At 40.2% G+C, this 12,221-nt stretch overlaps 1 protein-coding gene across 5 annotated transcripts in view; it reads right to left on the minus strand.

Annotated features, from left to right (window-relative positions):
* LOC135413161 (probable ATP-dependent RNA helicase DDX60) overlaps positions 1 to 11,394 on the minus strand; it is a 44,495-nt gene extending 33,101 nt beyond the window's left edge. For 2 of the 5 annotated variants that reach the window (XM_064652421.1, XM_064652420.1), the window contains exons 1-8: positions 8,962 to 9,322; positions 8,767 to 8,836; positions 6,977 to 7,154; positions 6,493 to 6,834; positions 5,915 to 6,022; positions 4,332 to 4,493; positions 3,269 to 3,427; positions 942 to 1,083 (exon numbers count right to left, since the gene is read on the minus strand). In XM_064652421.1, coding sequence (XP_064508491.1) covers positions 942 to 1,083; positions 3,269 to 3,427; positions 4,332 to 4,493; positions 5,915 to 6,022; positions 6,493 to 6,834; positions 6,977 to 7,154; positions 8,767 to 8,836; positions 8,962 to 9,322 — 1,522 coding nt within the window. Of the gene's footprint in view, positions 1 to 941; positions 1,084 to 3,268; positions 3,428 to 4,331; positions 4,494 to 5,914; positions 6,023 to 6,492; positions 6,835 to 6,976; positions 7,155 to 8,766; positions 8,837 to 8,961; positions 9,323 to 9,802; positions 11,172 to 11,201 lie in introns of those variants that run through there. The other 3 variants (XM_064652424.1, XM_064652422.1, XM_064652423.1) reach the window with 3 other exon arrangements.
* Positions 11,395 to 12,221: the final 827 nt, after the last annotated feature.

A 12,221-nucleotide genomic window follows, 5' to 3' on the forward strand; every position in this document is an offset into this window, starting at 1 on the left:
GTGTAAATAGGGAAATGTACTGAGAATACGTGTTTTGGAAAAAAAAACAGATTTAGACTGTCTGTGAAAGTCTGCAAGCTCTACTGCTAAAGAAGAGTTTCTCTGACCTTTGCCTCCTGCAAGGTAGAATCTTGAATTGATAATTTTTTTTAGAGCCCAATAATAGGTATCATTATAAAAATAAATGTTTTGTATTCCTAATTTATATTTTCTTTAAAAATTCCTCTACACTTGCTTTACTGAGGTACATACAGGACCTCTTGTAACTAGATTTGTAAAGTGTTCTGGTTTACTACCACACAGACAGACTCATGGCAGAGGATTACCAACAAGCAATTACTCTGAAAGAACATTTGCTACAAATCTTTTTCCGTATTTTCTTTTTCTGTAAGCTTTGGTAACTTCTTTTGCTAATCTTAACACATCTGATGGTGTTCATAAAGCTCCAGCTCCCAAATTACTGTATGTTTAAGACAATATGTGACCTTGTCTGAATCAATCTCATCTGAAATTAAAGTATTATTCACTGTCACAGTGACAGTAGGGATTGAATCTAGTTTCTGACTGTGTTGCACTAAGACAAAATTAATAAAAAACTGGCTAAAAAACAAACAGAATTGAGAACACTCAATAATAGTGACCCAGAACTCTTGCCGCCTATGTTATATCACTCTTTCATGTATTAGTACAGGTGGCACATCAAAGATATGATATGATAAAGTATTCTGAATGAGTACTGGTATAAGACACTTGCACCTGTGATTTTCTGAACTTGGTTACAGAAAAAATGTTTCCTTATTATTCCATGAAATGTATCCATTGCTCTATGGGTCATTAGAAAATTATGCTCATTTCTGCCCATACAAGTAGTTTTATTCCCATTTTGCAGCTTAATAAAGTAAAAAATATAAGAAAGTAAACTGTTCAACAATGATAAATACCTTTAGTGTATTCGACCTCATAGTAATGTGCAAGATTTATGAGCAGCGAATCATCATTTAAATCAGGCAGGTAAGTTAAATCCAATTTCCAATCGTTTGTATCACATAGCTGTACCAGAGCAAAATGCATACACAACTGTTGCTGTTAAAAATAAAGCAAACAATTAATTCTTATGGAGCACCTTTACATGTGGAGGTATCAAAGGAAGGTTAACTACCACAGATTTACTGACATGAAAAAAACCACATTGTTACTTGACTTCTCTGTGATCAGAAAACTGCTTTCACGGTTCTCCTTCATTGCAATAAGCAACTTTAAACAACAAAAGAGTCTAACATCAAACTTGCCATACTGGATGAGACTAAAAAGTCCGTTTAGCCCAGTACGCTAACAGTAACACTGACTAAATGCAGATGTCCAAGAAGAGGTCAACTACTGAGATCTTGCCCCAAACATTCTCCTAGCCGCACTCATTTGTGGCTCACAAGATTTCTGAACCAGGTATGGTTTCACAGAATCACAGAATGGGTCAGGTTGGAAGGAACGCAGTGGGTCATCTTTTCCAACCTCCCTGCTCAAGCAGGGTCATCCTAGAGTACATTGCACAGGAATTGTGTCCAGACAGTTCTTGAATATGTCCAGTGAGGGAGACTCCACAACCTCTCTGGGCAATATGTGCTTGATCACACAGTAAAGTTCTTCCTCATATTCAGGTGGAACTTCCTGTACATCAGTTTCTGCCCATTGCCTTGTGTCCTATTGCTTGGCAACACCAAGAAGAGCCTGAGTCCATCCTCTTGATACCCTCCCTTCAGATACTTACAGACTTTAATAAGGTCGCCTTTTAGTTGTCTCTTCTCAAGGCTCAACAGGCACAGCTCCCTCAGCTTGTCCTCTTAAGAGATATGCTCCAGCCCCCTAATCATCTTTATCACCCTCCACTGTACCTGCTCCAGGAACTCCATGCCTCTCTTGTATTGAGGAGCAGTACACATACATGTACAAATGCAGTGCTGAGTAGAGGGGCAGGATCACTTCCCGCAACCTGCTGGCAACGCTCTTCCTAATGCACCCCAGGATACCATTGCCCTTCTTAGCCACAAGGGCACACTGCTGGCTCGTGGACAGCTTGCTGTCCACCAGGACCGCCAGGTCCTTCTCTGCAGAGCTGCTTCCCAGCAGCTCATCCCCCAGCCTGTACTGGTGCCTGGGGTTATTCTTCCCCAGATGTCGGACCCTGCCTTTGTCTTTGTTCAACTTCAGACAATTCTTCTCTGCCCATTTCCAACCTGTTGAAGTCCCTCTAACGGGCTGCACAGCCCTCTGGGGTATCAGCGACTCCTCCCAGCTTTGTGTCATCAGTGAACTTGCTGAGGAGGCATCTGCCCCTTTATTCAAGCCACTGATAAATAAGTTAAACAATACTGCGGCCAGTATTGAACCTTGAGAGACACCCCTAGTGATAGGCCTCCAACTAGACTCTGTTCCACTACCACAAACCTCTGACCACAACCAACTGCTCTTCAGCCAGTTTTCAATCAACCTCACTTTCCACTCATTCATACACTTTCCATGCTGGCCTAGGAGGATGTCATGGGAGACAGTGTCAAAGCCTTGCTGAAGTCCAAGTAAACAACATCCACTGCTCTCCCTTCATCTATCCAGACAGTTGTTTCATCACAGAAGGCAATCAGGTTGGTTAAGCATGATGAATCCCTTTGATGAATCCAATCCATGCTGACTAGTTCTGATCCTATTCTTGTCTTCCACATGCATAGAGATGACCTCCAGGATAAGTTGTTCCATCACCTTTCCAGAGACTGAGGTGAGGCTGACTGGCCTGTAGTTCCCTGGGTACTCCTTCTTGCCCTTTTTGAAGACTGAGGTGACACTTGCTTTCCTCCAGTCTTCTCCAGACCGCCATGACCTTTCAAAGATGATTGAGAGTGGTCTAGCAATGATGTCTGCCCGTTCCCTCAGCACTTGTGGGTACATCCCATCATGGTACATGGACTTGCGGATGTCAAGTTTGACTAAATGGTCCCTAAGCCAAACCTCCTCAACCAAGGAAAAGTCTTCATTCCTCCAGATTTTTTCCATGGTCAATTGGGTCAGGTATTTCTGAGGGCAGGCCTTGACAGTGAAAACTGAAGCAAAGAAGGCATTCAGTATCTCAGCCTCAGAAACAAACAAAGGGTTTGTTTCCAGTGGGTACATTACGTTCTTTAATCTCATCAGATGACTGAAGCAGGATATAAAGGAAAATGAAAACTGAAATGACAATTGCACCCTATGTCAGAGGAAGTTAAGATAGTGCTACACATACCATTTTTAACAGTGGTAAAACTTGCTTCGTCCAGCAGGATTCCATGTCCCTAATCTGAGCTCTCTGTGAAAGAGGCATATGAAGAAGAAAAGTCACTGTGAGACATTGCATTCTGCACAGGTCAGCTGCTTCTTCAGGAGATAGGTGTTTACTTCTTCTCTGTTGAGAGATGACAGATAAAAAGTTGACCACATCGTTCAGTAGAATAATTGTGTTCAGCACTACTTAATTCAGCGGTATGCACTTTGTTAAAGCAGCTAATAATTTAGATCTCTTTGACCATTTTAACTACTTGTGGTCACACTTAGTTGAAAATGAACTTTCTTGTAGTGCTGGTAGATGCAGAACAGTTATAATGTTAAAAAAAAACCCTCTTTTCCAAAGAGGAATATGACTATGAAAACCAAGACAAAACTTGAAAACAATTTTCAGTTTGTCTGGCTAGAAATGTTATTATTTTAAGAGGAAAAGTTAATATCTAGATATAGGCCTATGCTCTTTTCTCAACTGCACTGCAAAACTCAGTACAGAAATTGAGCTCTGCTAACTAACTACTTGTAGCTATCCTCTAGTCTACTGAATATGTCTCTAATAAAATATTACTGATATATTGCATCTGTGTTAACTTGATGAAAATACAAGGCTCGCAGTATGGTCACAAAAATGACCACACAAAGAAAGAAAACTTTATACTGAAATGTCTCGCTAACTTGAGGAAAAGCATATTCTTCTGTGAAAGCTAGTATAGCACTGAATGTTAGGAAAAGAAAAATGAGTGCAACTACCTTCTTAAGATAAAACTTTCTATGAAAGTAATTGTTCCTAAGGTAAAACTTTTCCCAGAAACAGCCACTGTGACAGGGGAGCCAGTGCCACCCACAAAGAGACCATGCCCCTTTGAAAAGCTGTGGCCGTAGCAATTATTTGACCCAAACCATTTAGTGTAATCACAAAGGAGGCACCTGGGCCTCTCTTCAGCTTTTTATCTAGAAGGACAGCCATCTCTCCTCTTAGCAAAATGCTTAGGGTTACCATGCTGAGAAGATATTTACGAAATTCTTACTCTTGCTGATTGCATTCCGTTTGCTCCCATAGGAGTATTTGCATTTCCCAGCACGCTGCTGTATATTTTTAATCCCACAGCACAAGCAAGAACACAGACCACACGGCGAATATCAGATCCTTCAGGCCACAGTTGTTTCAACAAACGGATAGCCTGGCAAACCTGTAGTCATTATGAATAGCATAAATTATCACCATAATAAAAATTACAAAGAAAAGAGACTATTCTTATTCTGTACAGAGTTTCATCAAAGAAGGGAAAAAAATGGATAAAAAACTGCAGAAGAAAAAGTGTGTACAATCATTAGTAAAAATTTCCCCTTTTCGCCGTGTCGTTGAGGGCACCAACAGCCCTGACTGTACCTGCCTGACCCCTGCGACCTCCTCCCACCTGCCCTGGGTCCTACCTCAGCCCCTTTCAGGCTGTCAGTCCTGCCCCAGCAATGTAGCAGCAGTGCTGGCCTCTAGCTCCCCACAGCCCTGCAGGCTGACAACCTGCTCTGGCCTCAGCCCATCCCAGCCTGATGCCCACGGTTGCAGATGTCCCCCAGCTGTCCTGCTCTTGCCTGGGGCAGTGGGATAGGCCATGGCTCCCAGGCCCTGCCCTGCCCTCCCAGGTGACCTCCCACGGCCCCAGCCCCAAGTGAGCAGCCATCTGCCCTTCCTGCACCCTGATGTGGTTCTGCTCTTGGGGTATTCAATTCCTGACTATGCCTCAGAAAAGATAATCATAATTAAAAAAATACTGGCAGTAGCTGGGCTTTAAAATGCTTTCTGAGTAACACCATATTTTTCTGGACTAAAAATTCACCTTGTTAGACTAGTATCATTCCCACTGAAGTCCAAGGAAGCCTTGCTGTTGTCCTCTGAGGGAGCAGAAGTAGGCTCACAACACAGCAGTGTAACTTTATGCTCAGGAAAACGGCAGGAGTATATTAGGCATTAAAGGTGTCTATGTAACCATAGAAATAGCAATTTTTTGAAGTTAAAATATCGTAGAACCACTGCTTTAATCATGCAAGCACAGACCTTACAACTCTAATCTAGCTCTTGAAAAAAATTCCCAGATCATGAATAGTCAACTGAGTGTGCAAACCTTAGCAGCTGCAATAGTGAGGTTTAGATTTTGAGACACATCCCTACAGAAGACGTTGCTGCTGGCAGCAGCACTTACTGTGGCCCACTGCTGCTGCCATGGGGATGGGGCAATGGCCACAGTGCCTCCAGAGGGTAGTAGCTGCAGCCCCCACAGTGGCTAATGGTGTTTCATGCTAAATAGGCTGGTTTCTATCTTCTTCAAGACAAGGCGTTTGCTGAGACAGAAACATCCCTTAAGTGGCATCCCACTGATCAGCTTTTAGCTGAATCATGCTACTATAGTGAACTTTAAAGAAAGAACAGTTTCAAGCTGCTGTGAAGAAGAGTGGCCACAGAGAAGACCTTCTCAGACTTAGGGCGTCACTTCAGGATAAGGCAGAGAGCTCCTAGTTCTCGTTAGAAAATAATTTCAGGTAAAGGAATGAAGGAAGACAGTCAACAAAAAGAGAAAAAAAAAAAGAAAAAGGATCAAAGAGGTCAAATTACCTCTTTTTGTATGCTTTTCAGGTTCAGCTTGAGATGTTCATATAGATGGATCAACGGTTCTTTGTGCCTGACTAGGTTTTCACAGGCACATCGCAGATCTTGTTCATACTAAGAAGTCAAAGTTATATGCAAAAGTCAATAGATATAATGCATTAGGGACTACTAGGCACTGACAGAAACCATTAAGATATAAGCAAATCCTCAGCCTCCAAGAAAAAACTGACTAGAATTTTAAAAATCACATCACTGGCCTAAACACTAGTCTTCCTCTGGCATATTATAAGTCAACTAAGACAAGTGATAGTGAAGATAAGGGAAAGGCTACATTAGGGACTATTATATAGAAAGTGAAAAAGGATGTGAAATGAGACTATAGAGAACAGGGCACGAATTTGCCACCAATCACAGTTCACCTGTTAGTGATTTCGAGACCAGTAGATTAAAGAAAAAAGCCACATAGCAATTCTTTATAATATTAATATGTAAATTAAAATACTCATATTGAGATATTTTATTTAAATCTTCTAATTCAAACTAACACTGTTATTGAAAACCAACAACAAAGTAGTGTAGCTTACCATTTGAAAAAATGATCTGTGTTTATATACACTCTGAACGTGATATCCATAAACTCTAAGAAGATCATACTCCTGTCCTGAAGCAAGCACAACATTGATTTTCTTTGACAATGAATGAGCAATTAAAACAGATAAAAAGTCTGTTTGGCGAGAGCTCAGTCCTGTGTCAGATACGATGATGAAGTAAGGATAGCTTTGCTTCAGGAAAATCTCCCATTTGGATGATAAACAATTGGAAAATTCTGTATGAACAGTTATGCTTGTATTATGCCTCAGGTGTTCTATTAATGCAGTACGTAAGAAAAGAAAATGAGGATACTGAAAGAACATCTGCTCTGCATCCTGTGGGAAATAAACACAATGAAATTATTCAGTTACATTTGTTGACACAATGAACGGATTCCTCATCCTGATTAGAATCAAGCAGTTGGTTTAAAAGGAATGCAGTGGTTTAAACAGAAAAAAAATGTTATTTATTCAGTACCTTGAAGAAAGTAATGACGTATCTTGCTCCTTTTTCAGCGAAATCATGCAGAAAGCATTCAATTTGGTAGAAGAAGTTTAGATATTGTGTTTTCTTATCTATAAACATAAGTAGTAAGGAATCCCCATCTATTACAAAGAATTCAGACTCAACAAAGTCTTTTAACAGACTGACATACCTGAAAGAAAAACACAAAACATGTACCTAACATTACTGCAAGAAAAGTTGGGGACATGAGACAGAAGAAATTTTCTTACTAATACATTAAACATTAAATGTATAAATAAAATCAATAGCAAATCAACTTTCTTGGATCTAACTCCTAAATAGCTTGCAATCCTTTCAGTTACTGAATGTATTACAAATTGTCTCCTTTACAATTCCAGATACTTTTGTAGCATCTGAGGTTTTTGTGACTTATATAACACCCTTTGTCCATGCCTGCTTATGCAGGAAGCGTTATCTGTTCTAAAAGAAATACCCCACAGGAAGTAATAACAAAGTATATTTCGAGAGCCTTCCTGCCTGAGCTTTAACTTAAAATAGCAACTATCACGACAATGACGACTACCTCCCTTATCCAAGGCATGTCTATTGCAGAAAAACACGTTAACAGCAAGAGAATCCAACCACAATCCATTACTTCAAGAGACCAAAGAATTAAAAAATTCTTCATCCAGTTCCTATTTCAGATAACTATGAGAGTTGATAAAATTTTCATTAATGAGTCTTAGGTCAAAATTTAAACAAATCCCTTGCATCTGAAGATGGTAAGTATAAACCTTAGTTTTTAATATATCCTAGGAATTGAATGCATTCTTCAGTTCCTTAAGAATCCATGAAAATCCAGCAACATGATGTTTTACTTAGGACAGACCAAGCAGTCCGAAGAACTTTTGTAGGCCCAGATGAGGAAACGGCAAGCTCTTCTATTAAAGCTTCTCTGCTTTCATGTTTGCCTATTACATACTACACTGTTTATTATATATTACAGTGCTAATGCATAGTAGGAGAATATACTCTAATAGTACAAACGTGCTTGTTTTCTTCAAGGCTGTCAAAAATGCTGGATACTCACCTTAGTCCCACACCTGAGAAGACCTAGCTTTCCTGTCTGGTTGAGATAATAGCCTTTGGTTCACAGTCCCAGTTTGCTATCTGATGCAATGAGTAGCCTTCCATGAACAAAAAGTATGCAGACTTCTTACACATTTGTCTGCCTTTATTTAATATTAATCTCTTAGGTGAGCTCAAGAATGCAGAGGAGACACTTCAACGGCAATGCAAGTGTCACTACTGGTAATTCCTTTCCCATATCAAGCAGGGAAAGGAAACCAAATCTGGAGAAGCAGAAGATCATGCATGAGAACTGATATGCAAAACTATAGAAGGTATAAATGAAAAGGAAAATTTTATAGGCAAACTGTTTTAGATACTGTAAAAGTAGTAGCCTTAAAACATGTGAAGAAAAATTCTCAAAAAAGCATGACAAAGAATTTGAAAAAAAAATAAATTGCAATAGTTAAAATTGTAGATCAGTTCCCAAACATGCAGACAACCCCTACTGTTTGGGCAGACTTTCTATTATACTAGGAATCTTCCTTCATGTGGCTGGAGGAAGTATGAAATCCTAAGCATGCCTTAGGTCTCCTGGTTTTCCACAAACCTAGGTGACAAGCACATAGTTCCTTTCTCTAAGGGGTACTACACTGTGATGTCTACTTAGTTCAAATAAACTATTTCTATTACCATTTATTGCATTTTTTTCCCATGAACCCCATTGTACTTACTGAGCCTTTGATAGGGATGCCCAAACGTGTATCCTCAACTTCTTCAGAAATTCACGACATTTTCTCATTCCTAAAATAATCACATACATGGTTATTGATAGAACCATATAACCTTAACTCATCAATTAATTACAAAAGAGCCAAAATGTAAGATAATGCAACAGACATGAGCATATGCTATTAGCAGCTCCTCACCAAGGCTTTGGGAATCATGTTCATGCTGGACAACTCTGAAATCTTCATCTTCAGTTTGTGATGCTTCCTGTTTCTCTTCTTCAATGCTACTGTAATCTATGTTGTTGACTTCTTTTTCTCTATCTACCTCTTTTTTAAGCATCCGCAAAACAGCTGCTTCCACTTTGTCACTGATCTTATCCTCTTCATCAATGTCAATTGTACTCTCTCTGTCTTCGTCTTCCTTTGTTGCAATGAAGCCCATTTTCTCACTGTCACTACACACACTGTCCACATCATCGTTACTCTCATCTGTATCTTCATTAACAACTTTCTTGGAATGATATTCTGCAGAAGCCATCACAGATCTTGATTCTGGCATCCAGAAAAAGAAAACTCTAAGTAATGAAGAGATAATTTTCAGGAAATATAGTATGCTCTTTGGCTTCAACCATTAAATTACCTACTTTGTAATCACACTGGAATAAATTTTAAGAAAAACCAGGAAGCCTTTTTTTGAACATCCCTGAGAGACATATTTTCATTCTAAAAATAATAAATAATTTAATGAAATGCAAGGAAAACATCAGTTTGTATTTCTTAATATATACTAAAGAGGAGCATTACATATTAGTTTTGCACTTTGCATAAATGGACCCTTGGGGAGGTTAGATATAATTTATTATATTAGGTATATCTACATGGCACATTCCAAGGAATGATTCATCTTTCCTGATTCAAGTGATTTGTACCCACACTGCTCATGCTAGTCCAGTCACAAATACACATGCCACAACATCTTCACTGCATGATGGGAGTAATCATGGTTTGGTATCAATCCTACTTCTTAAATCAGTTTTACCTTCTTTCTTCTTTTTTGTTTTCCAGGGGTAGAATTCTCAAACCAAGTAAGCACAGAACTGTAATGGTTACGGTAACTCCATACTTCACTAGGTCACAATGTTCAGTTCCTTTGAGGTAAAAAGCAAACAAGTAGCTTGGGATAACACTGCACAGTCCCTACCTCATCAGCTCCGCTCTTCTGAACTTCAGTTTTCCCGAACTTCCACTTAGGTGACAGACTCATGCAGTACTTATTGTTGCAGTATTTGCCATTGCAATATTCACACAGAATCAATTAGGTTGGAAAAGGCCTCTGAGATCATAGAGTCCAACCTGTACTCATATGCCTTTAGATATAGCTACCCTTCATTTCCCTAAGGCCATAAAAGGACTATATGATCTTTAGATGTCATTTTTAGTCTTATACTTTTTCTTAAAACCTTTTTTAAAAAATAATAAAAGAAAGTGAAATCTACATTTTTCAGATCTCACAAACAGAAAACTATGCCCCAGTTTTCTTTTGTGTTTTCCCCTTCCTTTAGTATAAGTTCCTCGCAAAAGAAGCTGCAGAAAAAAGGAAATAAAAATACATTTTTATTAATTACTTGTAAAATACCGTGCACATAATGTGCTATATTACAGTGGTGTGCTTAAGGTAACTTGAATTCTAATACCTATTTTCACAAAATGTAAGTTATTTGTATACATACATTTACACAAAATCATTTTCTGTGTACCTGCATAAGTACTTTTTGTCAAAGCAGCAATAAGCCTGAGACTTTTCTCCATTTTCTTATCTAAATTGGAAAAGTTATATCAAAGGCTTCAGTACACAGTTCTAGGTTGAATCATGTACTTCTTCATGCTGAAATTGTCACTAAGCGAGAAATTGGCCACCACTACTTCAACAATCTCCTAACCAAGAATGACTTTCCATTTCTGCAAATGTAAAGTCAGCCATTCTCAAAGAAAGAAAAACTGTATTTGTACATACGCATGTATGAACTGCTATACTTTCAGAAAGAAAACCAACAAGGCTTAAATATTTTGCTACCTCGATGCTTTTCTTCAGTGCACACGCTGACATCTGAGGTGCCTGGGGCTACATGTGGGCAGAGGCAACCAGGCGTCTTTGACTCCCTGCCAGCGCTCCTCTTGCCCCTCCACCCTGGGGAGAGCTCCCTAGCTGCTCGCACAGTCCCAGGTGTTCCGCAGCATGCTGTCCAGCCCTAAACCAAACCCAAACCAACTGCAACCCTATGCAAACCTCAGCCCCAGCTCCAGCATCATGCCTGCAGCCAACCACGAGCCCCTCAGAACTAAGGCCGACCCTAACCCTACCCCAGGCTCAGCCCCAAACCCCACTCCAAAGGCAAGTCTAACCACAAACTCTAAGCAAGCCCCAGCTCTGACAGTACCTGCCGCCGTCGCTGCTCCTCGCCCGGCCCGGCTCCGCCGCCCTCCCGCCTTTAAGGCGGCGGCGGCGGCAGCTCCGAGTTCGGAGCCCCGAGGGCGGCTCCTGGGGCGGTCCCACCGCCTCCCGTCTCACCAGGTTTCGGTTTTCTTTCCTGGCGCGGACCTGCCTTCAAGTTTTGGTTTCGTTTCCCGGGTGCCGGGATGAACTTCGGCCTTAGATACGGCACTGGAAAGCATCACGTGTACTTCCTCGCTTCCATCAAGCTATGCTTTTTCTGTCATGATGGCTTCAGCTAGTGGTCCAAGAGCCATTAAGCCTGCACTGCTTAAGGGTATTGTTAATGTAAGCTGTATATACGGTGCAGAAAACACTAATTCCTATTTCGGTCCCTTTATTCACTACAATCTCTTTTCCTACCAGCCTGCTTTCTTATAGTAGGAAATTCCACACAAAAATAAACTAGGAGATACATTTGACACACCTTTTTAGCATTTCCAGCAAATCCTTTAGCAGGAACAATACTGGTCCCCTATCACTTATTTTAGAATAGCAAAGCCTCAATTTGCAAGGGAATCTGGGTACCAAGTATTGTTGAAATAACATTTAGGAAACTAGAGTTTACATATCAGATTGTCTTGGTAAGAAGTGAAAAGCCTTTTTAGATCAGACAATTTTGTAGGATACAGCACAGGAAACTTCTGTGTAAGCAATCTCCTCATGAATCCAGGTGAGTTTTCAACAGCCTCCCTGGCAGACAGCTGACACATGGCGCTTTTCATGTAAGCAGATCAGAGGTCTTTTCCACACCCTGCATTTTCTTTGAGACCTGTACAAAGATTCCAGAAACTCAGGAGAACAATATATTTTACAGTGCAGTAACACAGTCATAGTCCTCCAGCATATCAGAATTGTTTTGTTTAACTATCCAAGGTAAGCCTCTGCTCCCTCCTCTCAGCACACTTCCCTTTTCTTGGTAGGAAGAAATCTGGGAAATAATTGGATCTCTTTACTTCCTGTTCTC

The sequence above is a fragment of the Pseudopipra pipra genome, chromosome 4, assembly GCF_036250125.1.
Source record: "Pseudopipra pipra isolate bDixPip1 chromosome 4, bDixPip1.hap1, whole genome shotgun sequence".
NCBI lineage: Eukaryota > Metazoa > Chordata > Aves > Passeriformes > Pipridae > Pseudopipra > Pseudopipra pipra.